We start from the raw sequence: 25,349 nt of genomic DNA, 5'->3' as shown, positions 1-25,349 counted from the left end.
CAAGTCCATCTTAGAGAATTGTCTTGAGAGGAATCTGCCTGGAAGTACAAGGAGCACTGTTCAAGTCCCCAGGAAACAGAAACCTTTTCAGGTGACCGCTTAATATTTAAGTGGGTGGGAAATCAATACCAGTAACCACTCAGCCCTCGTCCTATCCCTGGCAATCGGTGTCCAATGATCTAGTTACCTTCCTATGCCTGCAGTTTTTCATCAATTGGCTACTCTGTAGGGATATTTCTTAAAAATTCCCCAGACACTTGGAGGTTCAAAAGGTAGGGTGTGGGGAAGGGCTCTCATAAATTATTTTGGGATCAAAATGAGCAGGCTAACATATCCTGAGCTATAGAGCAGGAAGAGGGGGAGTGAAACACCTGTTACAGTCACATGTCAAGCCAATGCACACTGGCAACCTCAGACTCCTGAGGCAGTAACACAGAATCTAATACATTCTCTTCTGGAGATTAGGATGTTAAAAATGACACTGGTTGGGGCTTCCCTGGTGGCGCAGTGGTTGAGAGTCCGCCTGCCGATGCAGGGGACACGAGTTCGTGCCCCAGTCCGGGAGGATCCCACATGCCTCGGAGCGGCACGGGCTCGTGAGCCATGGCCGCTGAGCCTGCGCGTCCGGAGCCTGTGCTCCGCAATGGGAGAGGCCACAACAGTGAGAGGCCCGTGTACCGCAAAAAAAAAAAAAAAAAAAAAAGTCACTGGTCTTTCCTGCCAGACTTAATGCCCCAAAGAATTAAATCTTGCTTAACACCTAATCTGTCATAGCTTTAAATTAAGGTCTAATTCATTAAATCATATTCTCAAAATATATCACACAATAATAATAAAATAATGTTTACATACATCAAAGTTATGGGCTTTTAAAATAAAAAGATAAATTCGTTCAGCATTCAAATGTCTGGGTAGTTGAGTAAGCTCATTTGTTCTGAATCCTGGGAAGTTGCAACCCTAGAAAGAGGGAAATACCACAGAACAGGAATTACTTCATTCTTTTCAGTATAGTAGTCTCATATGTCTACAGAAGACAGATATTTAACTATCATTCATTAACATAATTATTTTACATACTTTTACTAAAAATAAGTAAAATATATTTATCCCACCTAAGAAAAATCTTCATATTATCTGTTTCTATGAAATTAAGAGCACTGACATATTCATATGCCAAATCTAAAAGTAAAAACAATTACTTCAGAACTAATTTTGACATAGCTCAAATTACCAAGAATTTTAGCTACACTACATATAAAGAAATGGACTAGGCAGAAAAAGAACGCTTCTGTATTTGTTTCCAACTTTCTCTCCTGGGGCCCCTATCTAAATTTATAGCTTTATCTATCTTATTGTAAACATTCTTTTAGATCCACATAATACTTTTGATATATAATCTCATAAAACAGAAATTGTAAATACCTCTATATCCTTCTTTGTCTCCATGTCATCTGAAAGCTGGAAAACATTTCAAATAAAATCTTTAAAATTCTAAATTTAAGAATTTTTATACTTTGTAACTTTGTTCAGTTAACATGTGTATGTGTATGCATCTCTTAGTGAGGCCTAGAATGCTGTTGCTGTATTAGATGCTGGGAATGCAAAGATATTCCTTGCCCTCAAGTTAGTCAAGAGGGCAAGAGAGGAATCAGATACGTATACAAAACACAAAGAGATAAGGGCTATGATAGAAATATAAACAAACTACTTATTGCAGTTTGGGTCCACTGGGAAACAGACTGTGAGGTGGAACTTAGTGTTCAGAATGTTTATTGAGAGTGCCTTTGGGATTAATATCTATGGAAGGCAAGAGGAGAGGGAAGATTGAGAAGTCAGCTATGATGCAAGTCTAACAGCCCTGACCCTAAGCAGAGCTTGTGAACTGAAAGGACCCATAGTAGTTGTTCTGCACTGGGTTGAAACTGCCAGGCCTTTCTGTTTCCGACTTGATTAGTCATTGTATGTGAGTGGCTCCTGGATGGTCGTTTACTTGGGAGAGGCAATCCCTGAAGGGGCTGCAGCTGAAGGGTGTCCCCTAACAGCACTCTTAGCAGTCGGGGCAATGGGTCCTTCCATGAAGGGGAATCTGGGAGGCACATCTTTGTGTCCACCACACTACTTTACACAGAGAATAAGAAGCCTTCTGTATAAATTAGTTTTTGATCATCTAGACATGTTAATATATTGTTTATTATTTTCCATATACCCATTTCCTCCCCAAATACATAAGCTTACAGGCAAATTTTATACACATACACACATAACATATATTATTTAAGAGAGGACATAGGAAACCAATTTGAAAGGATGATTACAGATTGCTAAATGAAAGAGGATCACATTATTGGCATTTTTTAAAAATGTGCAAAGGAATAAAAAAGAGAAGGAAAGTGAGATCAATTATGAGAAAGAAGGCTATGTGCTTGACAGGTACAGATATAATTGGTCATTAAAGACAGTGTCAGATTTAGAAAGATGTTAATGTTAATCTCAAAGTCCTGGCTTTATTTTGCAGGAAGCAAAGAAACACTTTTCAAGGAACAGAGTAATAGTAACACAGAACTAGTTCTTGGTCATACAACCTGGAAAAGATACCACAAAAATATAAATAATTCATATTAAAATCCTGGATTTCCCTGGTGGCACAGTGGTTAAGAATCTGCCTGCCAATGCAGGTGACACAGGTTCAAGCCCTGGTCTGGGAAGATTCCACATGCCACGGAGCAACTAAGCCTGTGCGCCACAACTACTGAGCCTGCACTCTAGAGCCCGCAAGCCACAACTACTGAAGCCTGCATGCCTAGAGCCCACACTCCACAAGAGAAGCCACCGCAATGAGAAGCCTGTGCATTGCAATGAAGAGTAGCCCCTACTCGCCGCAACTAGAGAAAAGCCCATGTGCAGCAACGAAGACCCAATGCAGTCAAAAAACATATTTAATAAAAATTATTATTAAAATTTTGTTAGTGTAATTCATCTAAAGGTCATTTCAATAGTTCCTGGAAAGTTATTTGATAAAATTCATTAGAATTTTTGAAATTCTTTCGAAAATTAATACAGAAATCACAATGAATAATGTAACTACCAGTGTTCCCATGTTCCCACAACCTAGAATGGATTACTGTTATTTTAGTATTTGCTTAAGACTATTTAAGATAAAATATGAAGTTTACATATAATAAAATATAAAATTAGATCCCTTTTTACCATGATCTCTAGTTCAAACCATGTGTTCCCCTTCCTTGAGATAGTCACTATCATTTGTTTGGTTTGCACCCCTTCAATGCCATTAAAATACTTTTACATATATGTGTATATATATAGAAAGAATATACAGACTTTTGGTATGTTTTTAAAATTTAAAGGAATGATATTAACTGTACATATTACTTGGTAACTTGCTTTTTTTCACTGAATGTCATGTTTTGACAATCTACACAAGTTGGTATTTATGGACCTGTTAACTTCCAGACAGCTTTTCTACCAACGTACCTATTCCCTCTGCAAAATATAAATAAAATCAATAAAAGTTCACAAGCAACTTTGCCAAACATCAAGAACAAATGATATCCCTATATTCAACAAAGTATCTATAGACTAAAGAGATGAAGCTAAGTAACTAATTTTCTGAAGTTTGTATAATTTTTATACCAAAACCAAAAAAGATAATAACTTATCAAACATAGATGTAAAATCCAAAAAGCAAACCAAATCCAGTAACGCATTAAAAATATATCATAATATAAGGATGGTTCAACTTCTGAAAAGTTGTTAATGTAATCTGCCACATTCACACATGAAAGGCTTAAAATACCTTTTGCTATCATCACAGTGGATTATTTTCCTCTCCATTTCAAACCATGAAGATGTTTTAAGTTTTTGTGCACAGCGATATCTATATTCAAATCTAATATTTAATCTACATCTATACCCACATAAACTTGGAGTAAATTTCTTTAATCTGAAAAAAGTTATCTAAACATTTAAAGTTGTACCATAGCAAAGTACTAGCATTCTTTCTGAGTCAGTCAGACAAGATGAGAAACTGGTAACATTGTTGAGTAATATACCTATACCAATAATAATTTCCTATATACCAACAATAACCCATTTAATTACATAATGGAAAACTAATCTCATGGACATTAGTAATAAAAATTTAAGATACCTAGGAATACATTTAACAGGGAACGTGTAGAACTTATATGAAGAAAATCACACTTTTTTACGTGACTATATGTGGAATATAAAAACAAAAAACAAAAGCAAAAACAAACCAAAAAAATGAACAAACCAAACCAAACGAAAAACTAACACATATAAAGAGAATAGAGTAGTGGTTGCCAGAGGGGAAGGGGTAGTGGGGAGGGCTAAATGAGTAAAGGAGATCAAACATGTGGCGACAGGCAGAATCTGTATTTTGGTGGTGAGCATGCTGTAGGGTATACAGAAGTAGAAATATAATGTTGTACACATGAAACTTACATAATGCTATAAACCAATGTTACCTCAATAAAAAAATAAATTTAAAAAAAGCACACAAATCTACTGATAGACCTAAAATAACATCCTTATGCTTTACTCCCTTACACAAAAATAAACACTGGAGTTAAACACAAAAAAATAAATCTGTGAGAACAATATAAGAGAACACAGGTGAATATATGTATGATCTTGTAATGAAGAAAGCTTTCTTAATATTATGGCACTAAAGGCATAAGATTTCAATAAAAAATTACAGATTCATGAAAATATAAAATTCTATACAGGGAAAAAATACTTTTGGGTTAAAAGGCAACTAAGAAAGTAATATAAGTATGTATAACATATGTTACTGAGAAGGGTTAATAGTTTTAAAGCATAAACAGCTCTTAGAAATAGAAGAACAGCTAAAAAATGCCCGAAGTTCATAAATAGGCAATTCATAATAATAGAAACACAAAAGCTAATAAAAAACTAAAAAATCAACTTCATTAGTGAAATGTATGCAACTGATAACATTTATGCCTATCAATTTGCAAACATTAAAAAATACAATATTAAATATTGACAAGGGGATGGGTAAGGGATCAATCACAAACTCTATTGTTACAAATACAAACTGGTGCCACCTTTCTAGAAAACATTTTGGCAGTATGTATCAAAACACTTAGCTTTTCACATTTTTCCCATGTGGTTCCACTTCTGAAATTTATATTAAGAAAATACTCATGCATAAGCACAATTTTTAGCTCTGTTCACAGAACCTTAGTAAATAATAATGAATAATGAAAACTAACCTAAACGTCCAACAAAAGGGCTATTGCATTAGTTTATTTTTGAAATGATGTAGAATGATATTTAATGATGAAAATTCCATAAAACATTTCATGAATTAGAAATAGTTTAATTTGAATTTTCTAAAAAATTTTTAAAGAACAATGAAAATGACAATAGTGAGATATATGTAATTTATTTATAAATGATAAAATTAAGATGCTTGCCTTTTTAGTGCTTATCTCTTTTAATTTTCTAAAATGACTACCTTAGTCATAATCAGGAAAAAAACATAAAAAGTAATTTTGAAATTCAAAAAACATTTAAGGAGGTGGATGGATGAGTGGTAGCACTTAAAGTCTTTACAGCTTTAATTTTAGAATGTATTTTTGAAAAGGACTAAGTTTCTCAAAGTAATTCAAAATATAATTCTAATCAAACTCTCAAAGAGATTTAAAAAAAAATTAACAAAGTAATTCTACAGGCAGTAAAAATAACTGTTATTTTTTTCCTAAAGGAAAATGACTGATATAGGACCTGTATCCCTAAGATGTTATAAATTTTTAAATAACCAGAGGATGAAATATAAGTCTTCAAATAACTTGTAGTGATGTGAAAATGCCAACACTCATATTGTATGTGCAAAGAAAAATATGAGTCCAAATATTTTAAAAACAGGTATAGATGATAAAAGACTAAAAGGAAATTTTTTAATGTTACTAGTACTTATCTATGAAATTATAGTGATTATATTTTCTGTGAAAATATAATTTTTTAAGGAAGGTGAAAACAAATACAATACCATTATCTTCTTTTCCTTATGGTAATTCCTTAGAAATGCCTTATATTGTTCCAATTTTCCATGAGAACCTTTAAAAAAATGAGAATTCACAACATATAAATATATAAATAGCCTTTAAAATTGAGAAAAATGTAAATACTTTAAGTAGATTATATATAAAACCATTCAATGAGATCATCTAGCTATTTTGACAAGCATAATGCTAGACACACACAGTCTTAGTTGAATCAGTCTTAGTTGAATAATTATATCTCCTGTTTCCTTTTGCTATTTAGAAATGTCATGCTCCAACTAATATATCTTTAGTACTTATTCCTATATCCAAAGTTTTACCTTAATCCCTTACTACTGAACAAGCCCATGTTTTTCAAACAGCTCAGCCACTTACATTTGGTTGTTTCACTGTCACCTTATATTCAATACAGTACAGTACTTTGGACTATGGCCCGGTGAAAGACTATGGGGGGCTTTGAAGTCAGATAACCTAGGCTTAAATATCAGAGTCCAAGCTCTGATCTTTACACATAGAGGACAATGAATATACAGAAAATTATTTTTTAAAAGCATACACATGTGCTCTCTCTCTCCCTATATGTTTATACAGTCACATACAACTACATATATGTAGCTTGTATAATTTCAAAAATATTTTTTAAAATTAAAATAATTAAAAATTCAATAAGGGACTTCCCTCGTGGCACAGTGCTTGAGAATCTGCCTGCCAATGCAGGGGACATAGTTTGGAGCCCTGGTCCAGGAGGATCCCACATGCTGCAGAGCAGCTAAGCCCATGTGGCACAACTTCTGAGCTTGCACTCTGGAGCCTAAAAGCCACAACTACTGAGCCTGCAGGCCACAATTACTGAAGCCTGCACACCTAGAGCCCATGTTCCGCAACAAGAGAAGCCACTGCGATGCAACAAAGAGTAGCCCCCGCTCGCCACAACTAGAGAAAGCTCACACACAGCAACGAAGACCCAACGCAGTCAAAAAAAAAAAATTCAATAAGAAAATTGTAACAGTAGTGAATTTAACAGTATTGTATTTAAACACATTCTCAGATTTTGAAAACTCAAGGTCCAAAAAAGGATATTAAATAGCTAAATAATATAACTATTATATTTATTTAATACACAGAAAATACTTTATAAGTACAACCAATATCATTCTTAAGACATATATGAGGAGCAAAGCTTCTTCATCTAGGCAGCACAAGTGCTTCCTGCAGTGGCCAGCTTAATCCAGTTTTCAGTCTTTCCAACTCAAAGAACCAACCCCACTGTGCACCTCAGAGATGCCACAGGAGCCAAGAGCACCCTCTCATCACAGGCGAATTCTATCAAACATTTAGAGAAAAGCTAACACCTATCCTTCTCAAACTCTTCTAAAATATAGCAGAGGGAGGAACATTCCCAAACTCATTCTATCTGGTGGCCATCACCACGAATCCAAAACCAGAGAAAGATATCACAAAAAAAGAAAACTACAGGCCGATATCACTGATGAATATAGATGCAAAAATCCTCAACAAAATACTAGCCAACAGAATCCAACAGCACATTAAAAGGATCATACACCACGATCAAGTGGGCTTTACCCCAGGAATGCAAGGATTCTTCAATATGCTCAAATCAATCAATGTGATACACCAGATTAACAAAACGAAGGATAAAAACCATATGATCATCAGAATAGATGCAGAAAATGCTTTTAAAAAAATTCAGCACCCATTTATGATTAAAAAAAACAAACCCTGAACAAAGTAGTCATAGAGGGAACCTACCTCAACATAATAAAGGCCATATACAACAAACCCACAGCCAACATCATTTTCAATGGTGAAAAACCAAAACCATTTCCATTAAGATCAGGAACAAGACAAGGTTGGCCACTCCCACTGCTATTATTCAACATAGTTTTGGAAGTTTTAGCCAATCAGAGAAGAAAAAGAAATAAAAGGAATCCAAATCGTAAAAGAAGAAGTAAAACTGTCACTGTTTGCAGATGACATGATACTATACATAGAGAATCCTAAAGAGGCTACCAGAAAACTACTAGAGCTAATCAACGAATTTGGTAAAGTAGCAGGATACAGAATTAATGCACAGAAATCTCTTGCATTCCTATACACTAATGATGAAAAATCTGAAAGAGAAATTAAGGAAACACTTCCATTTACCACTGCAACAAAAAGAATATAATACCTAGGAATAAACCTACCTATGGAGACAAAAGACCTGTATGCAGGAAATTATAAGACACTGATGAGAGAAACTAAAGATGATACAAACAGATGGAGAGATATACCATGTTCTTGGATTGGAAGAATCAACATTGTGAGAATGACTCTACTACCCAAAGCAATCTACAGATTCAATGCAATCCCTATCAAGCTACCACTGGCATTTTTCACAGAACGAGAGCAAAAAATTTCACAATTTGTATGGAAACACAAAAGACCCAAAATAGCCAAAGCAACCTTGAGAATGAAAAATGGAGCTGGAGGAATCGGGCTCCCTGGCTTCAGACTATACTACAAAGCTATAGTAATCAAGACAGTATGGTAGTGGCACAAAAGCAGAAATATAGATCAATGGAACAGGATAGAAAGCCTAGCGATAAGGTGACCATATGTACGTGGGTTTATCTTTGATAAAGGAGGCAAGAATATACAATGGACAAAAGACAGCCTCTTCATTAAGTGGTGCTTTGAAAATGGGACAGCTACATGTAAAAGAATGAAATTAGAACACTTCCTAACACCACATACAAAAATAAACTCAAAATGGATTAAAGACCTAAATGTAAGGCCAGACACTACAAAACTCTTAGAGGAAAACATAGGCACAACACTCGATGACATATATCACAGCAAGATCCTTCTTGACCCACCTCCTAGAGAAATGGAAATAAAAACAAAAATAAACAAATGGGACCTAATGAAATTAAAAGATTTTGCACAGCAAAGGAAACCATAAACAAGACCAAAAGACAACCCTCAGAATGGGAGAAAATATTTGCAAACGAAGCAACTGACAAAGGATTAATCTCCAAAATATACAAACAGCTCATGCAGCTCAATAACAGAAAAACAAGCAACCCAATCCAAAAATGGGCAGAAGACCTAAACAGACATTTCTCCAGAGAAGATATACAGATTGCCAACAAACACATGAAAGAATGCTCAACATCACTAATCATTAGAGAAATTATTACCTCACACTGGTCAGAATGGCCATCATCAAAAAATCTACAAACAATAAATGCTGGAGAGGGTATGGAGAAATGGGAACCCTCTTGCACTGTTGGTGGGAATGTAAATTGATACAGTCACTATGGACAACAGTATGGAGCTTCCTTAAAAAACTAAAAACAGAACTACCATATGACCCAGCAATCTCACTACTATGCATACACCCTGAGAAAACCATAATTCGAAAAGAGACATGTACCACAATGTTCATTGCAGCTCTATTTACAATAGCCAGGACATGGAAGCAACCTAAGTATCCATCGACAGATGAATGGATAAAGAAGATGTGGCACATATATACAATGGAATATTACTCAGCCATAAAAAGAAACAAAATTGAGTTATTTGTAGTGAGGCAGATGGACCTAGAGGCTGTCATACAGAGTGAAGTAAGTCAGAAAGGGAAAAGCAAATACAGTATGCTGACACATATATACGGACTCTAAAAAAAAAGAAAAAAAATGGCTCTGATGAACCTATGGGCAGGACAGGAATAAAGAAGCAGATGTAGAGGCTGGAGTTGAGGATACAGGGAGGGGGAAGAGTAAGCTGGGACGAGGTGAGAGTGTTGCATGGACTTATATACACTGCCAAATGTAAAACAGATAGCTAGTGGGAAGCAGCTGCATGGTACAGGGAGATCAGCTCGGTTCTTTGCGACCACCTAGAGGGGTGGGAGGGAGGTGCCCGAGGGAGGGTATATGAGGATATACATATGCACATAGCTGATTCACTTTGTTTTACAGCAGAAACCAACACAACGTTGTTAAGCAATAATACCCCAATAAAGATTAAAAAAAAAAAGACATATATTACAAGTTTGCCCGTTAAATAACCAAAAGATAAGAATCACCATTAGTATCTAAAACTATTGTGAAAGTGTTAAAAAACACAACTAGGTAAAGGTTATATAAATACTGAAAAGTAGTAAAAATTATCATTACTTACAGATACACTTTTCACTCAGTCTGCATTTATCCGATAGTGAATGCTAGGTACTTCCCACAGATTAACTTAGCTCATATAGTTTAAGTCTCACTCCTTTTACTTTGGGTTGTAGGTCTAACTGTTTTTAATCTCCTGACTCTTGCTGACTTGCTTGTCTCTGGTAACAATATTCGTTGATGCAACCCTGTTTTCCTGATATTTGGTTACTTCTGCTCCAGCTCAAAGGTCAGAACTGTTTTAGGCTTTATCCTAGCAACACTTTCTTTGAATCCAAATGTTCATTTTCAACTAAAAATCCAAATTGGACCATTTTGAAATGAAGAGGTTTTAAAATAGAATAAATTTATGTTTTGATATTTTATATCTTAGGATTTCATTCTTTATGAGAATACACACACACAGTGATAGACACACACACAAGTGACAATTACTTTACGCATATAAAAAATAAGGTTTACTTGTTCTGGAAGTTATTCTGTTCCACTCAAATATTCCAGAGACATGGTTTTTCAGAAGAATTGAACACTCTGCTAATCTTGACTCCATGGCCATGGCCGCATCATGTACTTGCGGGACATTTCCCCATAGATGTGTATAAATTGAAGTAAATGAACTATCTTCTTTTATTTTCTTCAGAGTACATAACAATTTATCATTATCCCCAAAATGGATTTCCTTTGGCCAGTGATCCTGCAAAAAATGTGAGACAATACAACTTAAATCATTTTTTAAAATGAATTTAAATAGAAGAGTTCAAAAATCAATGAGCTGAAATTCAGGCTTTATTCTATAGCATCATTTTTTATTAAATGCATTTTTTTAATTTGTGGGAAAAAACATAAACTTTAGAAGTTTCAGATGCTTTATAAAACCCTTTTTTATCATTTGAAAGTAAGTTGCTTACTTGACTGATGACCCCATCATCCTTGAATACTTTAGCATTTATTTTCTAAAAACAAACCATCAGAATAAGGAAATTGGCATTGTTACATTGTTCCTATCTAATTCTGAGTTTACTCAAGTTTCATCAACTAAATCAATAATGCTCTTTATAGCAAAAGGCTCTAGTTCAGTATCACACATTGTGTTTAAGCATCATATGTCTTTAGTCCCTTCAGTCTACAACAGTTCCTCAGTCTATGTAATTAAAACCACAAGTTCATACTGATAACTCTAATTCCAGTTTCAAACATTCTAGTTTTCTCTTTCCATATTATAATTAACATCTCCAACAGTGAAAACCCTAGCTGCCATTATCTTAAATATATGTACTTATTTGATCCATCTTTTCAGGTAGCCAATCTCTCCTATCCATTGCCAGACTCTTCACTATGTGGATGCCCCTCTCATCCTGCTTAGGCTCTGACTTCTCATACCAGGCCATAGCCTACCTCCACATTTCCTGAACTACCTCCCCACCCAAGGCCACATGTGAATACCATCCTCACCCCCTTGGACCCCAGCACCTGTGGTAGCACATGGATACCTTCCCCCATGGTGGCTGAGTTCAGAAAGGCTGCTCTGGGTGACCACAGAACATTCCCCTCCCCCGCCAATGTGGATGCTGCCTTGTTTTGGCCGCCAAATGGCCTTAGGAGTACATTGTTCAGGAAGGGAAGGAGAACAAGGAAAGGGAAGAAAAAAAAGGGAAATGAAGGGAAGGAAAGAGGAATCACAACATTAATATTTGCAAATCTAAGTTTATCTTTTAATAAAATTGTTTAATGCCAAAACAAAGAAATACAGCTGACACAATTAAAGGTTTGTGAATAAGAAAATGCTTTCCGTAATAGTAGGAACTTTCACAGGATGAAACTCTTTAAGAGGAATTTGGGTAAGATATTCTGAGAATTTAGCTTAAATGGGAATAAATCTGAAGTCTGCAGATCAGAAATTTTAAAGCTGCGTTGGTCTATTCTACTTCCATTTTTCTTCCTTTAAAAGCTTCCTAAACCCACTGTATTCTCTAATGATAACAGGTACCTGAATAATACCCAGCTTTTAATGCTGGAGAAGTTTCCCAGCAGGATCTAGGTGCCCCTGCCATTTTGGAAAAAGAGAATATTACTTAGATACATAAGTGCCCTCTCCCAAATCCTATAAACACACATCTTAAACAAAACACAACCCCCTGGGGAAGTTTTCCAGCATTAAAATCTGGATGTGTCAAAAATACAAAGATCTCAGAAAAATAAGATATGATCACAAGATATACTCCCTGGAGACAAACATTGTCAAATTAGAATGACAGCCAGATTTGAAAACATAGTCCTTACGTATGAGTCATCACTTGCTATTGTTAGGGACATTGGGAAAGTGGGGAGAGGCTAAAATGGAAATGAATTTGAACAGATTTTACAGTATGCACAAAGGTTTATGAAAAGGTAGCCTTTATGCCAGACTTGAGATATCACAATTCTTGTCCAAGATACTGAATTACAGTATGAGGTGAATAAAGTATCTTGAAATTCTACCAGCCTGATTAGATTATGATTTCCCTACTTTAAAAAGTAAGATATATGTGATTAATCTATAAATGATAGAATTAGGATGCTTATCCTTTTCAGTGCTTATCTCTTAATTTTCTAAAATGACTATCATAGTCATAATTAGAAAAAAAACATATTGGTAATTTTGAAACGTAAAAAATTACATTTAAGGAGGTAGATAGATGAGGGTGGCACATAAAGTCTTTATAGCTTTAACATTATATAATTTTAGAATGTATTTTTTAAAAGGACTAAGTTTCTAAAAGTAATTTCAAAAGCCTACTGTAATTCTAATCAAACTCTCAACAATTTCTTTTTAAATTGACAAAGTAATTCTATAAGCAATCAAAAAGAATTCTTATTTTTTCCTAAAGGAAGAAGACTGATATGTGCACCAGTCATATATCAAAGTCCCATAAAACAGTATATTCTACTCACCAAGTTTTGAAGCTTTAAGAATTCTTCAATGTTCTTTGGAGGTTCTTGCATTTTCTAATGAAGTAAAATCAATATTGTTCATTAACATAAATTCAGATTGTTTATATGATGCTTACACCTAATTTATTTCAGTACATTATGATACTGGACTTAAGTTATAATTTTCAGAGCTGTAAGATACTGTTAAATATTCACTTTTGTTAAGTCCTTGCACTTTGAAAAGGGACAGAGATCAATGTTTAAATTCTGAGCCTCCAAACCAAATTCTGTAAAACGCTTCCCTCTCATACACTGCTCCTGGAGAAAAGCTCCATATGAATCCTGATGAATATCCTCATTTCCAGTTCCAACAAGAGTTCCAAGATATTTTGGGCTATCTTGGATGGTGTCTACAATAAATTCAGAGCCAGTAATATAATAACATTCTCCTCTTACTGATGGAATATTTTAAAAGGCACAGTAGTGACCTGGTGAAAATAATTTAAATCTTTGAATGTTTCAGTGTAGTAAGTAATAATCCCATTTTTGCTAGTAGTTTCTTTGTAAGTTGAAAATGTATTCTTTCATTAGACAAATTCATTTTAATCAAGACATCTTGCTATTCCTTGCCTTAGAGACTGTGTGCACATTCGTCCTTCTGCTTGGAAGGCTCCCCTGCCCCAAACCCTCTCCCTCCAATTCATTCTTGGCCTATTTAACTCTTATTTCAAATATCAAATTAAAAGTTGCTTTCTCTAGGAAGCCCTCCTTGGCCCCCCAAAAGATTCTTTATGGTAACAACAGCAGATTTGTATCTCTGTGAGGACAAAAACTGTAGTGTAATCACTGCTGAAGTGTCAACATTTCATGTAGTGACTGCCCAATGGTCAGTGCATAATTAAGTACTGTGATGTGTATAAATTAATGAATAAATGAGTAGACGAATGTCAAAGAAATGTGTAGGTATTTTAAAAAATAATAAAACCATTTCTAGGGAATGAAAAACCGGTGAGAAGAAGGCAAAAATAACAAGAATTCAGAATATCCTAATATAATACCCTAATGTTCTGATGATGACATGTCTGAAAAGATTGTATTATAGCTTAATTTACTAGAACATATTTCACGTCAATAGATAAAATGATCAAGATTACAAATCACAAGACCATGTTTTGCAAAAATAACTACACATTTGAGGTTGAATACAATATTTCACTGTCTTAATACTGTTTAAAATATGTGATGAACATAAGTAAATATATAACAGATAATACAATAATAAAATAAAGGACATATGTGACAGTCATTATAAAAAACAAGTGTACAGAAGCAAAGATGCACAGAGCTGTCAAGAAATTTTATGGAAAACACAGGCTCTAGGCCTAGCCAAATTGAGAAGAATAAGAAATAAGAGATGGTGTGCACAGAATGCTTAGAGACAAAAAAAATGTTCACAGTATAATCTTCAGGGATAGTGAGTATAGCAATTTCACTAGAAGAAAGCTATCAGTATATTTTGAAATGCACAGAATACAAAGGAGCCAATTTAAAACAATTTAAATGTTACCTTTGTTTCCCCTTTGTAATGGCTGTCAAACCACTTCTAGTACAAAGCCCTAAAAATACCCACATTTCAACTAAAGGGAATTAGAAAAAGGAATTGAAGAAGTGAAACTTGCATGGGAAAATTTCAGATAATTTCAATATACAATCCCAGAGTTCTATAGTGGGGAAGTTAAAAGGAGGTGAGGCATAAATTAAACAGACTTATGACCTTGGTAGGACGTAGAAGGATGCAAAAACACCGATGCTTCCATGGTAACAATATGAAAATCCCAGACCAAATAAAAATCTTACTTTTCTATGGGGTTAGTGAAAAGTGGTGGATGCCAGTAAGCAGGACTACATAATTTGTGACAATTCAGAGTCCCTTGTTCAAAAAATAAGAATTTTAAGATGGTAACATCAGGCTATTAAACCTAGTATAGGGTTCTTCTAATCAGTAGGTCCTATGCAACTGCACAGCTCGCAAGCCCATGAAGCCGCTCTCCCTGTAAGCCTTGATGACCTGAAATCCAGAGAGGAACATCTCCTTAAGTGAGCATAAAGCTGTGGCAGCTTCCTTACCCAACAGTGAGCTCTGTGCATACACTGAGGGAAGAGTTGGCCTTCCATGGCGCAGTAACTTCAAAGAGATCAAGAGAAATCAGCTGGGCCTCAAGAGTCACCATGAGCTGGGGAATTAACCAGAGTCTGAAAGATACCCAAATGAAAGAATAAATGACTCAACCAAACAATCCCTTCTCCGGCCCCCAAGTCTTACTTCTGAGTTTTGTTAGAAAGCAGAAGAGGAAGGGCTGGAAAGATGCAGAACTTATGTAAGCCAACACATTCTTATAGTACTTGGGTTCCAGAAGCCCAGACAGAATTGAGTACAAAGGTGAACCAATAATAGCTAAAACTTCATTCCACACGTGTACCAACTCAACGTTGACAAGATATAACAGGTGGCTGTGAAGAGGGAGGTTGGAATTTGGGTTAGTCACAAGTTAACTCAATCTAATTAAAGCTGCAGCCAACCCTAAAGCCCAACTCAAATCTAGGAGTATTTAAAAAAAAAAAAACAAAATCAGCCTCTCACTTGCAGTACTAAGGAGAGAAAAAAGGCTTGCACTCTCAAAACTAAAACTTCAGCCTCCACAATTTTTTCCACATAATGTCTAATACACAATATAATTTCAAGACATACAAAGAAGGAAAATGGGATCCATAATCAAAAGAAAATGCAGTCAATACAAACCAAGTCACTGAGAATCCAGTGATTGTAATTAGCATCAAGGACTTAAAAACAGCTATTATAAATATATTAAAGATTTTAAAATATAGGTTGGATTACAGTGCATGAAGACATGGAGTATTTAAAGAGAAATAGAAATTCTAAAAAAGAAGCGAATGGGATTTCTAGAACCATGTAAATACGAAACATAAGAAAACTGTGTCTATATTAATATCAAAGTAGACTTTAAGACAAGGAGTATTACCAGATATAAATAAGGTTATTTCCCACTGATAAAAGGTCACTTCATTAAGAAGTCATACCAATGCCAAATTCATTTGCATCTAATAAGAGAGCTTCAAAAGAAAGAGCAAACGTTGATAAAACTAAAGGGAAATATAGGTGTTGGGCTGCACCTCACAGGCCTGAAAGCCTTGTAATTGCTCAGTCGCAAGACTGAAGAAAGAACCTGAAAACAGCGACAGAGACATCAATAGTTTAACAGATAGGAAATTACAACTCCAAAGGCCTGGAGCCACACCTCACCTCCGATGGCACACAAGACACAGCAGACACCTTTGCTACTACGGGAAAAGGAGGCTACTATTTATAGGGGCAATTAACATCAGGTTGGCTCATCAGTCACCGGGGAAACCGGCAGAGGAGGGTCCTTCACAGCCCCTCCGGTTAATGAGGGCAGATGTTTCTCTTTGATAAACTAGCAGGTGGAGCTGTTTTGGTCTAAGGATTAGAATAATAACTGGCTGGGGAAGGGGCTGGTCGAGCAGGGGATATATAAAGAGGAAGAGAGCAGCCATCTTGTGGGGCTTGATCATATAATAGGCAATAGATTTTAAAATCTCTTTGAGTAACTAATGAATCAAGTACACACACACACAAATCAGTAAGGAGATAAAAGATCTGAACAACATTATCAAGGAACTTAACCTAATTGACATTTATAGAACGATACCTGACAACTGTAGAATATACACAATCTTTTTTTTTTTTTTTTTTTTGCGGTACGCGGGCCTCTCACTCTTGTGGCCTCTCCCGTTGCGGAGCACAGGCTCCGGATGCGCAGGCTCAGCAGCCATGGCTCACGGGCCCAGCCGCTCCGCAGGATGTGGGATCTTCCCGGACCGGGTCACGAACCCGTGTCCCCTGCATCGGCAGATGGACTCTCAACCACTGCACCACCAGGGAAGCCCCACAATCTTTTTTTTTAATTTATTTATTTTTGGCTGCGTTGGGACTTTGTTGCTGCGTGTGGGCTTTCCCTAGTTGCAGTGAGCAGGGGCTACTCTTCCTTGCGGTGCTCGGTCTTCTCACTGTGGTGGCTTCTCTTGTTGCGGAGCATGGGCTCTAGGGCACATGGGCTTCAGTAGCTGCAGCACGCGGGCTCAGTAGTTGTGGCACATGGGCTTAGTTGCTCCGAGGCATGTGGGATCTTCCCGGACCAGGGCTCGAACCCGGGTCCCCTGCATTGGCAGGTGGATTCTTTTTTTTAAACATCTTTATTGGAGTATAATGGCTTTACAATGGTGTGTTAGTTTCTGCTTTATAACAAAGTGAATCTGTTATACGTATACATATATCCCCATATCTCTTCCCTCTTGCATCTCCCTCCCTCCCTCCCACCCGCCCTATCCCACCCCTCTAGGTGGTCACAAAGCACTGAGCTGATCTCCCTGTGCTATGCGGCTGCCCCACTAGCTATCTATTTTACATTTGGTAGTGTATATTTGTCCATGCCGCTCTCTCACTTTGTCCCAGCTTACTCTTCCCCCTCCCCGTATCCTCAAGTCCATTCTTTAGTAGGTCTGCGTCTTTATTCCCGTCTTGCCCCTAGGTTCTTCATGACTTTTTTTTTTTAGATTCCATACATATGTGTTAGCATACGGTATTTGTTTTTCTCTTTCTACCTTACTTCACTCTGTATGACAGACTCTAGGTCCATCCACCTCACTATGAATAACTCAATTTCATTTATTTTTATGGCTGAGTAATATTCCATTGTATATATGTGCCACATCTTCTTTATCCATTCATCTGTCGATGGACACTTAGGTTGCTTCCATGTCCTGGCTATTGTAAATAGAGCTGCAATGAACATTGTGGTACATGACTCTTTTTGAGTTATGGTTTTCTCAGGGTTTATGCCCAGTAGTGGGATTGCTGGGTCATATGGTAGTTCTATTTTTAGTTTTATAAGGAACCTCCATACTGTTCTCCATAGTGGCTGTATCAATTTACATTCCCACCAACAATGCAAGAGCATTCCCTTTTCTCCATTCCCTCTCCAGCATTTATTGTTTGTAGATTTTTTAATGATGGCCATTCTGACCAGTGTGAGATGATATCTCATTGTAGTTTTGATTTGCATTCCTCTAATATTAATGATGTTGAGCATCCTTCCATGTGTTTGTTGGCAATCTGTATATCTTCTTTGGAGAAATGTCTATTTAGGTCTTCTGCCCATTTTTGGATTGGGCTGTTTGTTTTTTTGATATTGAGCTGCATGAGCTGCTTGTAAATTTTGGAGATTAATCCTTTGTCAGTTGCTTCATTTGCAAATATTTTCTCCCATTCTGAGGGTTGTCTTTTGGTCTTGTTTATGGTTTCCTTTGCTGTGCAAAAGCTTTGAAGTTTCATTAGGTTCCATTTGTTTATTTTTGTTTTTGTTTCCATTTCTCTAGGAGGTGGGTCAAAAAGGATCTTGCTGTGATATATGTCATAGAGTGTTCTGCCCATGTTTTCCTCTAAGAGTTTTGCAGTGTCTGGCCTTACATTTAGGTCTTTAATCCATTTTGAGTTTATTTTTGTGTATGGTGTTAGGGAGTGCTCTAATTTCATTCTTTTACATGTAGCTGTCCAGTTATCCCAGCACCACTTATTGAAGAGGCTGTCTTTTCTCCACTGTATATTCTTGTGGCAGGTGAATTCTTAACCACTGCACCACCAGGGAATTCCCACAATCTTTTAAAGTAATGGAACATGGAACCTTCACCAAGATGGACCTATGCTGTACCATAAGACAAGTCTCAAAGATTTCAAATAACTGAAATCATTCAGAGTGTGTTCTTTGACCACAATAGAAAATAGTAACAAAAAGACATTTAGGAAATCCTTGAATAGTAAATAATCCATTTCTAGCTCAAAGAGGAAACAATAAGAAAAATTAGAAAGTTTTCTAACTGAATGATAATGAAAACACAATGTATTAAAATTTGTGGGATGCACCTAAATCTATGCTTAGAAGAAAACACAGTGCTTAGGAAGCTAAAAAAACTGAGAAGAATTTAAAAAATAAGTAGAAAAAGGAATAAAAAAGATATGAGCGGAAGTCAATGAAATAAAAATATAAAACCAATAGAGAACTCAATAAACCAAAATCTGGTCTTTTAAGAGATAAAAAAAAATGATACCTTAATACATTGAAGTTAAAAAAATGAAAAAATATAAATGATCAATACCAGGAATGATAAAGGGGATGTCATTAGGGAATGTTCACACATTAAATGACTAAACGGCACATAATTTAAAACTTATGTCAATGAATTTGACAACCTAAATGAAATGGACAAATCCTTAAAAGAAAAAATTACCACAATTGAAAGAAGATGATATAGTAACTTTCAAAAATAGAGGAGGGAATACTTCCTAAATCATTTTATAAAGCCAGAATAACTTTGATAATAGAATCTTACAAGATTACAAAAAAAAATTATAGACCAAATGTCCCTCAAGAACATAGATACAAAAATCGTTAACAAATTACTACCAACTTGAGGCCAGTCAGATATGAAAAGGATATATCACGCTCAGGTGTAGTTTACCCCAGGAATTCCAAAATCAGTTATAAAATTTTACATTGTCTTTAATGTATCATCAGTGTTGAGTGGGATTCAAAACTATGAGATTTTTGGTCATCTTTAATGTCTGAATTTTAAAATTCTATGTAATTGATGGTTTGAAACTTATTTTTATTCATAATAATGACTTTTAAGACACATTATTCTAAAGATTCATAGAAGACTTGAGCATAAATAATTTACATTTAGGTATTTTAAATTTAAACCTAGTATTTTCAAAACACAATTCATGATCATTGCTTGAAACACAAGTCCTTACTCAGTAAATCTTGTTCTTATTTTTAATTATAAAGGTTTCACAATCATCCAGGTTTGAAGTCTGAATTATCTTAGACTCTTCCTTCTCCTTCCTTATTTCCTATATCCATTTTATCACAATTCCTTTAAAAATACCTTTAATTATGCCTTCATTTACAGTTCCAATATTAATATAATAGTTATAATTATGGCTTGTTTTTTCCAAGTCATATGTGCAACTAATTTGTGTTTCTTAATCTTTTTGTTAAAGTAAAAAACACATAAACTGAACAGCTCTTAAGTGTATGGATTCATAATTCTTTTTTTTACAAATCTGTACACCCCTATAACCAATGTACAAATCAAGATACAGAACATTGCTAGTAACCCAGAATAACGTCTTACTCCTTTCCAGCCATTTGCCTCCCCAATATAAACAGTATTCTACTTCTACCTCTCTAGATGTTTTGCCTATTTTTGAACTTCATTTGAATGGAATAATCAATATGCACACTTTCTACCTTCCTTCACTTGACACTGTGTCTATAAGATTCATCCATGTTGTTTCAACATATAGTAGTAATATTTTTTCTTTGCTGTGTAATATTCTATTGTATAACATATACCAAAATTTAACCATTCTACTTTTGATGGACATTTGAGTCCTTTTCTGTTTGTGTAAATTATGTTGTATATTATTATATCAAGATAATAAGAAATCTTTTTTAATGTCTTTTGGTATACTTGATATAGAACTTGGAGTGAGATTGCTGGGTTGGCTTTAGTAGATATTGTCAAGTAGTTTTCCAAAGTGGTTGTCCCTATTTTCACTCTGAACAGAAGTGTATGAATGTTCCAGTAATTCCACATTCTTACTAAAGAATGTAGTATTCTTTAGTACTACTGTGTATTTAGTATTGTCAATACTTTTAAATGTAGCAATTCTGGTGGGCATGTAGTTGTATCTTGTGATTTTAATTTGCATTTCCTTGATGAAAAATGATGCCGATCAACTGCTTGTTGGCAATCTGGATATATTCTTTTGTGAAGCAAATGTTCAAGTCTTCTGCTCAATTTTTATTTGGGAGTTGGTATTCTTAACTGATTTTATTGATATTGATTTGACGGCATTTTTATTAATTTTTTATTGTTATGATGTAGAGCTTTTGTCAGATAAGACAAAATAGTGTTCGCCATTTTAATGCTTTTTATTATGATGCTTTAATTTTAGTAAAGTCAATTACTTATGCATTTTTATCTTATCTAAGAAATTTTTAACCTACCCCAAAGTAAAAAGATGGTCTTTTATTTTACCTTCTAAATGTCATACTTCTTTACTTTCACATTTAAGTCTATGATCTACCTTGAATTGACTTTTGTGTTTTAGGTGAGGTAATAAATTGAGGGTTTTTTTTTTTCCACATGAATTTCCAGTTGATCCAGAACTAATTACTTTAAAAGACTGTGTTTCCTGCTACATTTCAGTACCACCTAGCCATATATTCAAGTGACTATATATGTCAGGATGTAGGTGTGTTTCTGGACACTCAGTTCTGTTCCTTTGGTGTAATTTTCTGTTCTTTTGACAATACCATACAGTTTCAATAACTGTACCTTTATTTTAAATCTTAATATGTTATAGTTTACATACTCCAGCTTTGTTTTCCTCTTTGAGTTGCTCATCACTATTTTTATCCTTTTACATTTCCCTTTAAGTTTTAGGAATCAGATTGTCAAATTCTGCAAAAACCTACTGGAACTTTGATTAGGATTAGATGACATATATTGATCAATTTGAGTAACTAACATCTTTACAATGTTATATCTTTGAACACATGAAAATAGTGTATTTCTCCATTAATTTAGATTTTTAAAATTTTCCTTTGTTACTGTTTGTTACAGAACTTGGACACTCTTTCATTAGATTTATCCCAGGATACTTGATGATTTTTGTTCCTATTGTACAGTATGTTTTAAATGTTTAAACTGCAAATGTATTTTTAACATGTCCTTTTCTATTGTTTCTTCCTAGTAAATAGAAATATAAATGATTTTTCTATTTAAATCAGCTATATTGAGGTATAATTTACTACATAATTACTATGTAAAAAATTACCATTTTAAGTCACAGTTCAGAGAATTTTGAAAAATGCATACATCCATGTAACCTCCATTACAATTAAAATGTGTAATATTTAGATCACTCCCAAAATGTTTCCTTCTGCTACTTTATTGTTGATCCCTACAACTCCACACAAAAATATACCACCACTGGCATTAGGCAACACTGATCTGCTTTCTGTAACTACAGACTAGTTAGTTATAAATTAGCTTTGCCTGGTCTAGAATTTCATAAGAATGAAATCATAACATTATGTACTCTTTTGTATCTGGCTTTTTTTGCTCAACATAAGTTTTCTGTGAAATATCCAAGATCACTACATATTATTGCTGAGTAGTATTCCATTTTTGTGTGTGTGTTTGTGTGTGTATTGCCTTGTTTAAAGATTTGAGCTATTATGGGAAAAAGCTGCTATGAAATTGCATACAAGTCTGTGGATACATTTTAATTCCACTTAGGTGGCTACCAAAGGTAAATACCTTATGACAAATAAATTGAATTCGTAATGAAAAATCTCACAAAGAAAAACTCCAGACTCAAATGGCTTCACAAGTATATTATATCAAAGATTTAAGGAAGCAATCACACAAATCTTACACATAATCTTGCAGAAAATAAAGGAGAAGGGAACATGTTCTAATCATTTTATATTTGTTCTCCTATATGTAATATGTCTTTTTCCTCTGGCTGTTTTTAAAATATTATATTTATCACTGGTTTTCAGCAGTCAGTGGGGTTGCTTTCCTCCCTCCCTCCCTGTTCCTCCCTTCCCCTGGTCCTTCCTTTCTTAATTCTGTTTGGGTTTGCTGAATTTCTGAATGTGTTCATTTATAGTTTTCATCCAATTTGGATAATTATCCATCATTATTTATTCAAATGTTTTTTTCTTCTGCCCATCTTTCCTTCTGGGACTCCAACTGCATCTATGTTAGATAGCTTGAGATTGTTCTACAGGTCACTGAGTCTGTTGGGTTTTTCTTCTTAGGCCATTCAGTGAGGCATGCAGGATTTTAATTCCCTGACCAGGCATCAAACCCACGCCCCCTGCATTGGAAGGGCACAGTCTTAACCACTGGAACACCAGGAAGTCCCCTGCTGGGTTTTTTTCCAACGTTTTTTTCTCTGTGCTTCAGTTTGGATAATTAATGTTGTTAAGTGCATCCAGTGAAGTCTTCATTTCAGACTCTATTTTTTTCCTGGGTGCTATGTTGAAGCCCTAAGCCCCAATGTGACTGTGTTTGGAGATGGGGCCTTTGGGGAGGAAATTAACTTTAAATGAGGTCATAAGGATGGGACCCTAGTCCAATAAGAGTGTTGTCCTTATAAGAAGAGGAAGAGACACCAGAAGGATCTTTCTCTCCATGCATGCACAAAGGCTATGTGAGGACACAGTGAGAAGGCAGCCATCTACAAGCCAGAAAGAGAAGTCTCACCAGAAACCAACATGAATAGCACCTTAGTCTTGGACTTCAGGCCTCCACAAACTGTGAGAAAACAAATTTTTGTTGTTTAAGTTACCAAGTCTGTGGTATTCTATTATGGCAGCTAGAGCAGACTAACAGAAGCAATTTTTCAAAATTGTTATAGAATCATTCAGATAGTCTATCTCCTCTTTCATCAGTTTGGTAAATTGTGTTTTTCAAGAAAAACAAAAAATGTCAAATACTTTGACATAAGTATTTGTTCTTAATATCCTCTTATTATTTTTACCATCTGTAGGACGTTTCCACTTTCACTCCTGCTATTTGAGTTTTCTCTTTTTACTCAGTCAGTCTAAGGCTTTTCAATTTTATTAATCCTTTCAAAGAACTAATTTTGGCCTTGTTGCTTTTCTATACTGCACATTTGTTTTCAGTTTCATTGATTTCTGATCTTATCTTCATTAGTGCCTTTATTCTACAGATGTCTGAGAATTTCCCAATGGAAAAATCTGATCCTCTTTTGAAGACAGTGAGCTTGAGCTTTATATCACTGTTTTAAACTTTATTCTTCAATATGAACAGAAATCCTAGGCTTACTAGATATTTAAGGAATAGATGTAAAATTTCAAAAAAGATAAAAATAAAAAAATAGAAATCCATACAGATAACAAAATAAAATCTGAGAGGATACAGACAATGCAGGGAACAGAAGGAAACTTTTAAAACATCTTTAAGATTCTTAGAGAAATATGATAAGATAATGCATCTCTGAAACCAAAACAGCATTTCATGAGATGAGAGAAAAGAAAATGAAGGTACAGGGAAGATGGCGGAAGAGTAAGACGCGGAGATCACCTTCCTCCCCACAGATACACCAGAAATACATCTACACGTGGAACAACTCCTACAGAGCATCTACTGAACGCTGGCAGAAGACCTCAGACCTCCCAAAAGGCAAGAAACCCCCCACGTATCTGGTTAGGGCAAAAGAAAAAAATAAACAGAGACAAAAGGATAGGGGCGGTTCCTGCACCAGTGGGAGGGAGCTGTGAAGGAGGAAAAGTATCCACACACTAGGAAGCCCCTTGGCGGGCGGAGACTGCGAGTGGCGGAGTGGGGGAGCTTCGGCGCCGCGGAGGAGAGCAAAGCAACAGGGGTACGGAGGACAAAGCGGAGAGATTCCAGCGCAGAGGATCAGGGCCGACCGGCACTCACCAGCCGAGAGGCTTGTCTGCTCACCCGCCGGGGCGGGCGGGGCTGGGAGCTGAAGCTCTGGCTTCAGTTGGAGCGCCGGGAGAGGACTGGGGTTGGCGGCGTGAACACAGCTTGCAGGGCGTTAGTGCACCGCGGCTAGCCGGGAGGGAGTCCGGGGAAAAGTCTGGACCTGCCGAAGAGGCAAGAGACTTTTTCTTCCCTCTTTGTTTCCTGGTGCACGAGGAGAGGGGATTAAGAACGCTGCCTAAAGGAGCCCCAGAGACGGGCACGAGCCACGGCTAAAAGTGCGGACCCCAGAGACAGACATGAGACGCTAAGACCGCTGCTGCCGCCACCAAGAAGCCTGTGTGCGAACACAGGTCACTATCCACACCCCCCTTCCGGGGAGGCTGTGCAGCCCGCCACTGCCAGGGTCCCGGGATCCAGGGACAACTCCCCAGGGAGAACGCACAGCACGCCTCAGGCTGCTGCAACGTCACGCTGGCCTCTGCCGCCGCAGGCCCGCCCCACACTCGGTGACCCTCTCTACCCCCCCCCC

The 25,349-nt window shown here is 36.0% G+C and overlaps 1 protein-coding gene across 1 annotated transcript in view; it reads right to left on the bottom strand.

The window, feature by feature from the left end:
- The window catches only part of FAM227B (family with sequence similarity 227 member B), a 288,612-nt gene that overhangs the window by 243,524 nt on the left and 19,739 nt on the right, over positions 1-25,349 (bottom strand). Inside the window, exons 2-6 of the mRNA XM_029237204.1 lie at positions 13,187-13,240; positions 10,718-10,949; positions 6,059-6,126; positions 1,423-1,458; positions 853-957 (exon numbers count right to left, since the gene is read on the bottom strand). Of these exons, the coding sequence (XP_029093037.1) occupies positions 853-957; positions 1,423-1,458; positions 6,059-6,126; positions 10,718-10,949; positions 13,187-13,237 (492 nt within the window). The 5' untranslated portion in view covers positions 13,238-13,240. The remainder of the gene's footprint in view (positions 1-852; positions 958-1,422; positions 1,459-6,058; positions 6,127-10,717; positions 10,950-13,186; positions 13,241-25,349) is intronic.

The sequence above is a fragment of the Monodon monoceros genome, unplaced genomic scaffold (assembly GCF_005190385.1).
Source record: "Monodon monoceros isolate NGI ecotype Baffin Bay Population unplaced genomic scaffold, NGI_Narwhal_1 Super_Scaffold_21, whole genome shotgun sequence".
Classification (NCBI taxonomy): domain Eukaryota; kingdom Metazoa; phylum Chordata; class Mammalia; order Artiodactyla; family Monodontidae; genus Monodon; species Monodon monoceros.
Note: the sequence above shows the minus strand (reverse complement) of the source record. Positions and strands in the feature narration are given on the sequence as shown.